Source organism: Homarus americanus, unplaced genomic scaffold (genome assembly GCF_018991925.1).
Source record: "Homarus americanus isolate GMGI-L3 unplaced genomic scaffold, GMGI_Hamer_2.0 scaffold39155, whole genome shotgun sequence".
Taxonomy (NCBI): Eukaryota; Metazoa; Arthropoda; class Malacostraca; order Decapoda; family Nephropidae; genus Homarus; species Homarus americanus.
The window spans coordinates 4,684,326-4,698,784 of record NW_024737042.1 but is presented as its reverse complement, the minus strand read 5'-3'; the positions used below and the strand labels follow the sequence as shown (position 1 = coordinate 4,698,784).

The window sequence follows — 14,459 nt, the reverse complement described above, 5'->3', positions numbered from 1 at the left end:
CCTTCCGTCAGTCACTGGTACTCTGTATGCATTATACCACTAATACGGGGTACATTGAATTAGCTTCCTGCGATGTTTTGAGCTGATAATAAGTTGTATATAGTTGTGAGGAAAGGGGGGGAGGTAGTTTAAAAAGTATGGATTACGTGATCTTATTGTTGTGTTCCGTATATGAAGTGGGCGGTGATAAGGAAAACAATGGTGAGTGGGGCGCCGCCGCCGCCGCTCTGTAACTGTCCATCTGTGTTGTTTCCTAGTGTTTGTATCCTCTTCTCCCTTGACTGTTTCGTTAGTGACCTCCTCCTCATAATGGGTTCGATTTACTAGCCGCCTTCTCATCGGTAGTGTTCAGTGGGCGTTTAGTTAGTGACTGTGTTCTCGTTTATTTGTGCCAAATCATGATCCTGCTTGATAACAACTGCATTGACCATTTGCCTTCTTCATTTTCTATGCGTAATTTTCCTTGGCGTTGCTTCAACCCTCCGTGTGCAGCATCCACCCACTGGCGCGTCCTACTTCTTAGCTTTTCATTAGTATGACTTGAATACTGTACTTTGCTGCCTTTGTACCTGAACTAATATTTACTCGTAAAGAGAAAGAGGAGGAGGAGGGGTTGGGAGATGGGGGAGGAGGTTGGTGAAGAAAGACAGCCTCCAGAGCCTTTACTTAGTGAGGATGAGGTGAGTTGGTAATGACACCCATGAGCCTGAACGAGATAAGGAGGGCAGTGAGGATTTTAAATAGCTATAAATATAATTTTGGGGTTATAAATAAAGGTTAAGGGATATGAGCCAGTGTTAGTGTTGCTGGTGTGGATAATGGACCTTTTTTAAGTCAGATCGAAAGTTATTCATTTTATGTGGGTGTAAAGCATAACAAATGGGTCAGCGACCTTAAAATAGTGAAGTGTGTGTGTAAAGGTTTATAAGGTGGGATTACAGGATCATGTATAGTATACAGTATGATCTTCATTGTGATAATATACACCAAGGGTATCATTAATTATATAAATATATATAAAGTCATCATGTGTGATTTTGATATTATCTCAAAGGCACTTGACCTTTATATACTGTACACCGTACAGTATACTGAAAATGGGGTTTGTGATTGTCCATAATGGTAAATAAATAAGCGTAAGCAGGGGCGGATCCAGGAATATCAAAAAGGAGGTGTCCAAGAAGTTGTGGTGGGGGAACATGGCGAGCACATCCAGCTTGGGGGGTGTAAGCCCCTAGATTTATTTATTTATTTTTTAAATCGGACCAATATCATGGGGTTTTTGAGGACATAATGAATCCATGTGCTCTTGATATTAAGATATATTCTGAGGTCAATAGTAATTTGTTTTTACTATACAAAAACGCCTGAGTACAATACTGCGACATAAGTGTCTTCAATGATTTACCAGTGTGCTTTTAGGTTTACATTTTGTGTGTGTGTTGGTGGGGGGGTTATGGGCAATAAGTTTTTGGTAACTGCTAGTGAGAACGAGCGTGCACTGAAGCTTACTGTGTGTAGTATTTACAGACATAATGACTGTTTAGCCCCCATCAGCTGAGTTTTTATAGGCGTATTATATATCACATTTATATTTTCATTATTATTGAATCATATACTGTAAACAACATTCCATATCTTGGGTTGGGCTCTTCCGTCCATGTAATATAATCTTTAGACAACGAAACAGTCAGATGTTCAACTGCTTGGAGCAGGGTTGAGTTATGGCTGAATCAGACGTGTCATGTACAGTACAATATTTATTCATGATTTTTTTTAGTTTAGTTATTATTCAGTTACTAAAAAATTTCTCGACAGCTCTGTTATCAAGTTGAGGATCATGTAGGTAAAGGGAAAGGGAATTTACTTTGTTTTAAGGAATATTTCTCTGTATTGTTATTGGGACAATTTATAACACAAAATAACATTCATCAGTAATGAACCAATCATATATGATCCACAAAATGACGCCAGATATTGCCAAGTACAGTACAGTATTGAGAGAATTTTGGTCGCAACTACTGTAAACATAGTCATTGTTTTAGTAAATCTTGAGCAACTACAGCTGCCTTACTAAGGAATTAACTGAACAGGATATAAGGTGTACAAAGGCGGGAAATTATTATACTTCATGGTCATAATTGCATCTATGCATTACAGTATACAGTATTACATTTTCATATACAGTACAGTACATAGCATTCACGATGACAAGTAGATAAGATGAGAACATTAAAATACAGTGTTAAAAGTGTTAGGACATTGATTATGTCTAATGATGTAGGAAAGCTCTGATTATTATACCTGCTTGTAAACATGTGATGACCTCAATGCAATAGGACCCATTAGGGTAGTACTGTACTGCATTAACCACTTGTGTATGGGATCTTCTCTGTGCTGAATAAAATCGTCTGGCATTAGCCGAATAAAATATTAAAACTTTTTACAAGTGGCATCCCCAGAGTGTAGGTGTTAAAATTTATGGGAGTAATAGCATAACGTCAAGATCTTTGGAGAGGAAATTTTAATTATGATAATGGAAATACAAAGTGGTACAGAATAACTTTTGTATTAATACTGTATTGTACACACTGTACTGCATTTTTGCTTTTTGACCTTTTTACACAATGATACTACTGTACTGGAGTTTATCTCCACATCCATACAGTACTGATTTATTTACATTGCACTATTTCACTTCAGCCATTCTTAGGAAGTTCATGCTCTTTGGAGTGCTTGTATTTATATTTTATTTGTTTCACAGGGGCAACGTGGGAGTGGCAGCAGTAAGCGAGGTGTTCCTTTTGCCCGTGGCAACAATAGCAACAAAGAGCATGATCACATTGTGCACAGTGAGCAAAAGAAAGACCACCAATCACAACCTCAGTCAGAGCAACATCGCGGGCGTGCCATGAAGATCTCAATCCGTGAGGAAGCCACCAAGAAGACTGCCATACTCACCACCCCTGTCACCAGGTGAGATACTCTACTGTAGTGTTACCTGGCCACACAAACTTTTATATACAGGTGTATTAAATGATTCCCGGTGCATTTACCGGGTATAAACAAAGGCTACTGTATTGTATTCAAACATTTATATAGACCCTAAAGAACAATATGGCAGGTACACAAAATAGACATCTACATTATATACTACTGTAGTTACAGTAATTGGCAAAATGTACAATGAAATGGGATCCTTACATATACTGGATGCAATGACAAAATTTCCTTATTGTTAGATTGCATCATTGACTCAACTGAAAATTAGACACTCCACCTTAAGATTAATCACTATCATGATGGCGGGGGTCAGGTCAGGCTAGGTTAGATTAACATTAATGGGTGGTTAATATTTTGTGGAACCAGGTGGGGGTGTCTAATTTTTGGAGGATCCACTAAATTTGCTTCTAGTGGATGCTACCAATCTGAGTTAAACTTTCAATTAATTTTGCTATTGAGTTGGGTATGCACAGCCTATTTACAAACACAGCAATAGTATTTATTAAAGTTGGATTAAGTACGTACAGGGTACTGTGTTGTCCATGATCCAACCTCTGCATACTGTACATTTAATGGAAACTTTAAATCAAGTTGATTATTGTTTTAAAAACTATTTGCTGTAAACGGTATTTATAGGCAGTAAAATATCAAGTAAACAATGCCTTTTTTATCAGCTATCATTTATGATGGTGAAATTGAGGTCCCTCAAAATTTTGGAGTCAGTACTCGTCAAAGACAACCAGTTAAGTCTACTTTTAGCTGTTGTGGTGTGTAGTTAATTTTTGGTGAATTTCACCCTTGAGTAGGTAGGACCACACATCATTACATAAGCTGATCATTGGACACAGGACCATTACAACACAGGTCTACTTATGTATATACTGTACTCGGTACCTAACATGATATCAACATTTGTAAATGTAGCTTTCAAATTATTATCATATATCAAATTATACATGAATTGCTCTATACTGCAACTCTCCTATTTATCATCTCGAAGCAGTTGAACCGCTACATGGAAATGGCTCAATTCTGTAGCAGTTCAACTGAACCAGATATTACTCTGCAGTCAGTTGGCAACAAATCAGTCACAGGAAGGAACTCTCAGTTCACAACTTTACTTTAAGAGTCCCATTTAATATTAGACATCAAGTGGATTCAACTTCGTATTGTTGCACCAAATTTGTATCTTTTACCAATATATTCTGACATACAAGAAACCTGTCCATCATACTTTTTCATTTCATCAAATTGATTCCTCTGTGACTGTATAAAAATTTCAAGAGATTTCAACTAAATGTTGGTATAGTAGTGTTAAGATCCATCTCCTCTTGCAATTGTTTGTTGGTGTAACAGAATCTTCCCTTATGCCAGAAAACCGTAAAAGTGCCTGTTTTGAGCTTACACTTGGTGTTAAAAAGAACAGTCACAGTGCTGCAGACACGTCCTTTACAGTCACAGACAAAAGTTTGCTCCCCGCAGTGAAACTGAATAACGCGAATGAGTCTCTGAACTGACTTACCCTGACTGTTGTATCTCGTTTGGGGTTGATGCTGCTTTATTTTGGAAGGGAGTAAACTTTTGACCCCGACTGTACATCATTGCCAATACTATAAAGCAATTTTGCCATACCCACCAATGTTTTTGTTGCATCTGTATGATCTGACAAGTGAGGCATTTTATTTAAAACAGTCTGTTTGGGAAAGCTTAGCTTTGAGCATGTCATAGTGAGCAGCTGAAATTGTGGAAAAATGCTACAGCTGTTCCATAAAATCAAAGAATGCTATTGCTGTGTTACAATAGCATCCTGCCTATCTAGATTTAAAGAATTTCCACGAGGCACATAGCTATACTGTACTGTATTACTAATGGATTATTCCACATATTATAAATTGAAATCCATTAGACTTTACATTCATGTTAGACACAATGTCATAAGATTGTCTGCAACAGTTAGAATTGCTCGTACAGTACAGCTCCTCCCTGACTTACGACCTACTCGATTTACGACTTGCTCGACTTACGACCTACTCGACTTTCAACCACTCGCACTTTCGACGTGCCTCAGTCGTACCAAAATTTTTTCAAATTACGTATTTTCGAGTCTCAACGTCAGTACACAAGAGAAAATTTTCGTTTGTAATTCACTCTAAAATGGCTGGCAAGCTTAAAAGTGAGAGTTTTGTGGTGCTGAGAAGAAAAAGAGACACCCATTTTAGATTTGCCATGCATTATTTAGGCATTTTCGACTTACGACCATTTCGACTTACGACTTGGATTTGGGTCCCTAACCCCGTAATAAGTCGGGGAGGAGCTGTATTTTGAGTCCCAACGTCAGAACACAGACAAAATTTTTGTGTGTAATTCACTTTAAAATGGCTGGCAAGCTTAAAAGTGAGAGTTTTGTGGTACTGAGAAGAAAAAGAGACACCCATTTTAGATTTTCTATGCATTATCTAAGCATTTTCGACTTATGACCATTTCGACTTACGATCTGGATTTGGGGCCCTAACCCCGTCGTAAGTCGGGGAAGAGCAGTTTTTCTTCAGAAATTACAGAAGAGAATCATTTACCGTATATACTCGTCTATAACCCCTCCCTCGTTTATAGGTCGACCCTGATTTTTTGACCAAGAAATCGTTAACTTATGATATTCCTCGTTTATAGTTCGACCCATGTTTTTGAGGGTAATGGAACAACAAAACCTTCACTAAAAACGCTCTACGTCCTATAAACTGAGGCTCGCCGTGCATGAAACACGAGTGCCGAAGGCAAATTGTTTACCATTTATTATTACGACACTTTACACTGAAACGCGGGTAGTTTAAAAAAAAATATTGTATATTTCCATTCAAGTATTTATTCAAGTCAATTAGGAGGGAATATTATTGCATTACAACAGTTTTTTAACTAAACTATTCGAAAAGCGATTACAGTAACATCTTTTGAACGAAAGAAAGCGAATGTCATTGCTTTCGTCACGATTTTATCCCACTTTCCATGGTAATACTCATGTAATTTCAGCAAAAATATTACATTTCCGTGAATGTATTACAGTATATCAAGCACAGTATGAATAGAATATCATTGTAATATAACAGAATTTTAACCGAAAACTATTAAAAAAACGAGTAACATCTCAAGAACAGAAGCTTAGGTAAAGTCTTTTGTTTTTTTCATGTATTTTATCCTATTTTACATTGAAATACATCACGTTTCAGCAAAACTACTATTTATTTCCGAGAATATATTCATTCAGGCGCAGTTTAGGAAAAATATACGTGTGATGTAATAGTTTTTTAACTGAAAACGATTCGAAAAACACGTACCCTGTAGCCCTGTTCAAGGAGAGGACTGGGAGAAGCTGTTTGGTGCTGCAGACGATGACAAGGAAAATGATTTTGATGGATTTTAATGAAAATATTCAGAAATATGGTATCGTAGTATTTATTCAAGTCAATTAGGATAGAATATTATCGTAATACAACAGTTTTTTAACTGAAAACCATTCGAAAAGCGATTACGGTAACATCTTTTGAATGAAAGAAAGCGAAAGTCATTGCTTTCGTCACGATTTTATCCCACTTTCCACTGTAATACATACGTCATTTCAGCAAAAATATTACATTTCCTTGAATGCATTATATCAAGCACAGTATGAATAGAATACCATTGTAATATAACAGTATTTTAACCAAAAACTATTTAAAAAACGAGTAACTTCACTTGAACATCGGAAGGTTAGGTAAAATCTTTTGTTTTCGTCATGTATTTTATCCTATTTTACATTAAAATACATCACGTTTCAGCAAAACCACTATTTATTTCCGAGAATATATTCATTCAGGCGCAGTTTAGGTAAAATATACGTGTGATGTAACAGTTTTTTAACTGAAAACGATTCGAAAAACACGTGTACCGTCTAGCTGATACAGCTGGTGGTGCGTGATGCGTCATGCGTCGTTGAACTAGATTTCCGGGTATTATATTAAGTGTGAAATATTGAAAAGGTTTTTAATACCGGTATTTTTTGTAGATCAATGAGAACTGTGATACCGTATATGATATGATAAGTTAGCCTGTGCTAAAAACTTCAACATAGACTACTGAAAGCACGTTGTAAGGTAATTTAGCCTATTGTAAGTTGGTGAGCTTCATTTACTGAAGGAACTGCACAACTTTTCATTACTAATTGGTACATATTTTTCATTACTAATTGGTACATATTTTACGTTTCCATTGTTTACTGGCAGTAAATGGTAAATATTTTTCATGTCTGAAGCTAAAAGTTGCTCCTCACCCTTCCCATCATGCACGGGTTCAACCTAACAAAACTATTACGCATGTATAGGACGACCCCCAATTTTTTGCCTAAAAATTTGGTCTTAAAAACTCGAACTATACACGAGTATATACGGTATTCACTGTCTCACAGTTTTCCATAATTGTAAGAGATCAAATTCTTATATTTCCACACCATTTACTCTGAGGTTCCCAAGCCCTCATATAATGCCATAACTTGTAACTGGGACACTCTTCGACTTCCAACATTCTTCTTGCACACTGTACACCTCATATGGTACCCTTTCAAATGCTTTCTCTAAGTCAACAAATACAAAGTACAGATTTTTCTATAACCTAGATACAGTATATCCTACTTATGTTGTAGTTGTCTGGCTATAAATAGTTCCTCTGCTGCTTCCCTGCCTGGCATTAACCTAAACTGCATTTCTTTAATGTCCATTCATTCCCATATCAATTTTTCAATAATTCTTTCCATAACCTTCTTAACATATCATAGAGCTTCGGGCACCCTCTTTCCATGTTAAATTAGTCACCTCACCTTGTAAGTACATTACTGTATTCACAATCACCCTCTTCAGCCAGTCCTCTTGAACAATACATTTCATCATAATTGCAATTGTCATCTCAGTCATTATCATCACTCAAACATTACCCGAGACTTAAAATTTTTGCAGCCTTTCCAATCTTCACTTTGTCAAAATTGTGCTCTTTTCAACCATTCTTTTTCAGTCCTTAGACATGAAGCTTATACTGGTTTTTCTGCTTCTAGGCTGCTTCTATCACAGTCAGACTCTTCATTCATCAGATTATCCTTCTACTGTATTTTCTCTAATTTCTACCCACTATTTGCCTTGCTATTCTGCATACCACACCTTTAGCATCCACACCACAGTATTTATCTTGTCAGCAAATGCATCCTGTTGATGCTTCTTAGCCTTGTAAACTTCTCTGGCCTTGCCCTTGGCCTCCACATACTCCTCCTTATCTTCCCATCTTCTAGGCCTTGTACAATCTTCCCTTCTCTTTGTCACTGTCCACTTCCATCATTCCACCACCATGTCACTGCCTACTTGACCGTGTCTTTTTGTCTAGCCACAGACCTTGGCACCTCTGCTTAACATTTCATCCTTTAATGTGTCCCAGTAACTCACAATGTCACCCTTCACACTCTCATTAACCATACTCAATCATCTCAACTTGGCATATAATGCTTCATTTACATTCTGTTCTTTCAATTTCCATTCACTTCTCCTTTGAACATACTTTCTTTTCCTTGCTCCTCTCAAGCACCATATCACCTCTACATCCCCAACAAGCTTCCTATCTGATTTCTTGACAAGTATTCAGTTAATCTGGGTTTCTGTGCCACCTGACTCCCATATAATTAGTCTACTCACCTTCTTCTTAAACAACAGGTTGCATACAACCAAATTCAGTGCATCCTGAAATTCAGGTTTGGGTATTTCTGTGAAAAATATAGAAACACTTCTGTGAAATAGACACAAGGGTTATTGTTTACTCAAACAGCCCATATCTTTGGAAAATTAACATTAAACACATTACAAAAAAATGAACATTTAAATTAAATAGATTGAAGAGGTTTAGATTTAGTTTTCACTTCTTATTCCTGTTTTGAAAACTTCACTGATAAATGGCTCACCACATATGGTGATGTCTGGTTGCCAGAGCTGCAAGTCTACAAGAATTAGGTTTATTGCATTTCATCAGTGAGGCTCAAAATTTTTTTGTTTCAGGACTACAATGAGTTGACTTCAGCAGATTCCAACAAACCTTAGTTCTTGTACAGTGCAATATTCTCTTGGGTAAAGGGGAAGCCTCAGAATTCTGGCCACTGGCTGGGTATAATTTGGTCATCTTGTTTACTCTAGTACATTACCCAAATTCCCCCATTAACGTCGTTTCAATTGGTATGTCTGTTCATCTCTAATTGTCAGCAGTCTTATCCCTAAGGTTACAGTTATTTAAGGTATTTTTCATTTGCAAATAAATGTAAGGCTTTAGGCCCTTAAGAAAAGTCATCAGTTATTACTGTGCTGTTTGAAGTTGTAAAACAAAATTAACGCTCAAAAACTTCACAGGAAACATTGTACAGTACTGTACTGTATATGCCGCAGACTCATGTGCGTTGTGACATGGTCTTGTTAATTCACCATATACAGTACAGTGCTGTGTTGCATTATCTAGCCTGTTCACATTGGCTCATGTTATTATCGTTATAAAACTTTACCATAGACCCTTTAAAATCTGCATGAGCATTTAGCCACATAATAACTCAACAACTCATACTTGAAATAACTTATTTTTTGTGTGCTGTACCTGTGCTATATAATACCTGTACATACATTTTCATACACCTTTAAAGATCAAATCATTCCACAGTTCATGTCAATCACAACAGCTAACAAATATATACACTCTCTCCTCGACTTACGACAACCCGGACATACGACGGCCATGGTCGTATAAAATATTTTTCACATTACGTATTTTCGAGTCCCGATGTTAGTGATCGCATTATGTACTGAAAATTTTTTTGTGTGTAATTCCCTTTAAAATGGCTGGCAAGCATAAAAGTGAGAGTTCTCGTGGTGCTGAGTGGTCTGAGAAGAAAAAGAGAGACCCATTTTAGAATTTCTATGTATTATTTTTGCCTTTTCGACTTACGACCTGGTCGTCGGGACAGAACGCCGTCATAAGTCGGGGAGAGACTGTACTACATATGTGTGTGTGATGTTATTTAAAGTGTCAATATAATATCTTCAGACTTGTTTTATGCCAACACTACTTAGGCAGGAGGTATAGGTTATAATGTTTCCCTCCTCCTCTCTGTATGTCCTTAATTTTTTGTGCTTCATAATTAACACAAATATAATCAAGAGACTCTAGCTGTGTTGTGGTTGTCCTGTGTACATAACTGCATTTTTAATTCCATAAGCTACGGGTATTACATATACTGTACTGTACAGTCAGGAAGGCACTCTAAAAAAACCACACACACTCACTCACTCACTCACTCACTCACTCACTCACTCACTCACTCACTTACTTAAGAACAGCTGGGGGGTTATAATTTTTCTTTTCATGGCATCACTTGATTATGTCATGAATGGATCAGTATGTCACAGACGAGGGTACTATACATTACTGTACAACAACTGTGCATTTACAGGATTAATGGCCCAAAGCAAGAATTTTTTCTCTGATATGTTAGATACGATTGATTCTGATAACTTAAAGGAGAGTGATGATGAACCTAGGGTGTTTGTTATGCTGGGAAATGTTCAAGAAACAGTAGAGGAAGAACAAATAAGAGATTCGAACTTCTTGTGATGATGAGCTCAGCCCGAGCAATTGTAGGCGGTGTGGGAGAAACATGGACACGGGCCATTATCAACACACTTCATACCACATCAGTAGACATTTGATTAAAAGAAAAACCTCAGGTTTGACTAATGCATGTTCAGTAACACATGATTCAGAGGAACTGAGACCTGTGCTTATTGTTCTGTGAAAGAAATTCAGAGAAATTTACTCCTTTGCAAACCTAAGCATTCATTGTAGCTTTGTGTAATGAAAATTGCTGCACAGAGATAATTACATTATTTCGACCTCCTCCAGTTAGAGGGTTAACATACATTGAATTACATCTCTTTTAAATTTCCATTGAGTTTTATGTAAGTGTACAACTGTGAGTTAAATAGCATTACTGTATTTTGGGACTACTGTAGTACTTTAAAAATCCTTGTTTACTTTCTTTTACATCTAGATTACATTATACATGAGGCATATTGATGTGCACCACTCTACTACACAGTACAGTCAGGTTTATGAGCAGAGATAAGCAAAAAGAATGCTGGCAAAAGTATTAACATTTTGGAGCCCCCCTCTTTTTCAATTTTCATTCTTGGGTTATCACATTACATTTGCAAAATGTTTAATTTTTTATTTATTTTTCTTCCACAAATATTTAGCTAATTTTTAAGAAGATCGTTGCAAAAAGTATTTAGTGTAAAATAATGATAATTGAGTCTTTATTATGGGCATCTTTGTATGACCTGTTTACATATACTGTACAGTATAAGCCATTTTAATAATGTAATAATTTTAGTTGTGCCAATAACACTACATGGCTCTCAGTCACAGACTCACTCACTGATGCTGGAAAAATTTTCTTCAATGTGTTAAGTGACTAGATTCTACTAAATCTATCTATGGTTTCTTAGTCTAGACTGAACTCAATTCAGGTAAACAAATTGTAAATGCATCATCAGTCCCATATATCACTCCTTCTTAAAATATAATTTTACTTATACAGTATTTGTTTAGTTTTCCATAATTTCTTCGATTTCACATTTGAAACAAGTTTAACAGAATTGAGCACAGCGTATTCAGTGCAGAGGCTTATAGGCTTCTTTCACTTTACTGTTATGTGCATTACCAGACTGGGTTGTTAAGATGTTCAATTGGTTTCTATATTTGTAGTTCTTACACCATTTACTACTGTATAGGTATTAGTTTTCCTCCACTAGGGTACATAGTTACTTTCTCTGATATCTGCAAATACTTACCCTCCCATAAATGTTTCACAAATGCTGCTCTAGCTTATAATCGTGCACGTAAGTGAAACAGAAGCTTTGGAAATGTTATTAAGAGTTGTGACACTTACTGAACATAGATTAAGTAAAGTGAATTACACAGGATTTAAATTAAAAGAGAACGTTGAAATCAGATGCACAAGTGTCACATGACACCACAGGCAGATGGATTACAGTCTGCTGTTGAGTGGTGCTTTATAACGTCATTCTTTTATGAAAAGTTCAGTGAATTCACTTGCATATCACAATTTTTCTTTGCAAAAACACACAAATATCGAGAGAAAACCGAGTTTTGTATTGTGTATTGTGTCTTGGGGAAGCCTAATGTCGTACCACAAATCCTATTTGTTAAAAGTATTTACAACTCACTTGCTTGTTTTTTCTCTATTATTATTTCTATAGAGACATACACAAATATAAAAGACTACTTATGAATATAGCACACAAAACCATTTCCTTGACAATGAATTAAATGCAGTATAATATTAAGAAACTCCTCTGGCAACTGCATGTGAATCCTGATCCAGTGATAACCTGAGTCTGGTGGGAGGCACTAGTTTCTCCTTGTCAGTTGTGCTGTGATCTGTTATTTAAACATTGTGATGCCATATCTTTAAAGTGTACTTTGTTATTGATATGATTGGCAATTATTGTGTTCTGCTCTTTAATTATTCCACTATTCTTATGATTTTGGACCACTTTGGAGATTGAAAAGAAAATGAAGGTATAGGTAATGATTCTTTGTTGAAGTAGAAAAATTTACATTACTGTACTTTACTATACTATTTAACATAGTCACCCAAGTAATTCCATTTCTGATGGAAATTTTGAAATTCAAATCTTACAGTCGCAGTAACACCAGAGATGTGAATATCATGTTACTGAATTGCGTTGTGACAGTATAGAATTTTAAGCTCGATACATTTGATGCTTGATAAAGTTATGCACACATTCTCTGCATTATTATGGTTTAGCAATTTTTATCGTCAATTACTGCATGCTGTGAGTGTTGTTTCAGTGTTTGTAATGACTCGATTTGAGTTTACCAGTGAAGTTGATTGGTTGGACTGACTTAACTCAGGCAGTGTCATAGGCTGATCCAACTTGATTGGAAGTATCTCAGCGGGTCTACTTTAAAATCTAACTTGGTAACTGGGCCAGAGTATCTGGATTAAGGGGTGAATAGTTTTATTCCTGAAGTCGTATGAGGGAGTAATAATTTATACAACTGTGGTTTAACCTTAGGGTATGGATCTTCACGTAAATGTCCTCCATTAGTTATCGTGTGCTTCCTGTTGTTGTGTAATTTATCACAGGGAAACTCTTCAGGGGGTTTGTAAACAAGTTAGATGAGGTTAGCTTGTTTCATGAATGATAGCAATTGGGTCATTATGGCTCATGGGTGCTGTAGAGTTTTCTCTACCATCCATTTGAATCGATATTCCCATTTAAGATGGAGTTATACTGTCCATAACAGCAGTTATCTGATGATGAAGGAACTCTCCAGTGCCCTGGACCCCAAGCTTAGTACCTTAGGAAGGAGTACTTGGGGCTGATGTTCTCTATGCTCTTGAAATTGTTCTCATTTAGTCAAAATGAGTATCTTGCTTAGGCTGCTTGCAACCCATTCTTTTCCCTGTAAATGTATCGATAGAAAGGATAGAGCAAGGAATAAAATGCGAGAAATTTGTTGATGCAAGTAATGTGTGTCTTTAATATATATTGACCTCAGAGGGTTATTTCCACATCTTGCAGAGAGGAGCACTCTTGTGGTTAGCAGGTTCAACACAGGTTCAAAAAGTTTCACTGGATGTTTGGCTTCCCCTTCTTTTAATCTGTCTGTAGATAGATGAGAGTCCTGTTTCCAGAACAAAGATATGGTTATCTAGGAGAGAGGGAAAAGGAAAGGTGTTAAGTCCCCTCCTCTGTTTATGTTGTGAAGTCAGCTGGAAGACACTGTATGGATCTGGAGGTTGCAACATGGACAGGAAGTGTCACAGTTGATGTGACATCGCAATTTGTTAACATCTGACCTTGAATGGTGGCTACTCTCTCTCCAAGATCCTTTTTAGGGCCCTAGTTCACTGGCAAGGTATATCTAATCAGTGGGTTGGCGACAGTTACCATTGTTTAGGGGTTTCTTGGGGTTTTAACCCCATTGACTTGGTGAAGAACCTGTCATAAAATGGGATTTCCAGGAACAGTCCATTTTTATAAAATGTTATAAAGTTTCCACATTTTGCCATGAAGTGTGTATATATATATATATAATATATATATATATATATATATATATATATATATATATATATATATATATATATATATATATATATATATATATATATGGGATACTTATAAAGCCAGAGATTTGGATTGTGTAAATATACAGTTAACCTGAGACAGACTCTGGAGTGGTGTAGATTCTAGGAAGTAATAACTAATAAAAGGGCTGTAGAGTGAGTGTATAGAGTGTAGGTAGAAGAGACTAATGATGGGAAGGCAGCCAACACCATTAAGAGAAGATTGAACATG

General features: G+C 36.4%; 1 protein-coding gene across 16 annotated transcripts in view; it reads left to right on the top strand.

Moving 5' to 3' along the window:
- Positions 1-14,459, top strand: part of LOC121872610 — a 169,674-nt gene that overhangs the window by 87,482 nt on the left and 67,733 nt on the right. For all 16 annotated transcript variants that reach the window (XR_006090124.1, XM_042375490.1, XM_042375489.1 and 13 more), the window contains exon 2: positions 2,765-2,976. Coding sequence is in view for 15 of the 16 variants with exons in the window: in XM_042375490.1 (XP_042231424.1) it covers positions 2,765-2,976 (212 nt within the window). In the remaining variant the exon portion in view is untranslated. The remainder of the gene's footprint in view (positions 1-2,764; positions 2,977-14,459) is intronic.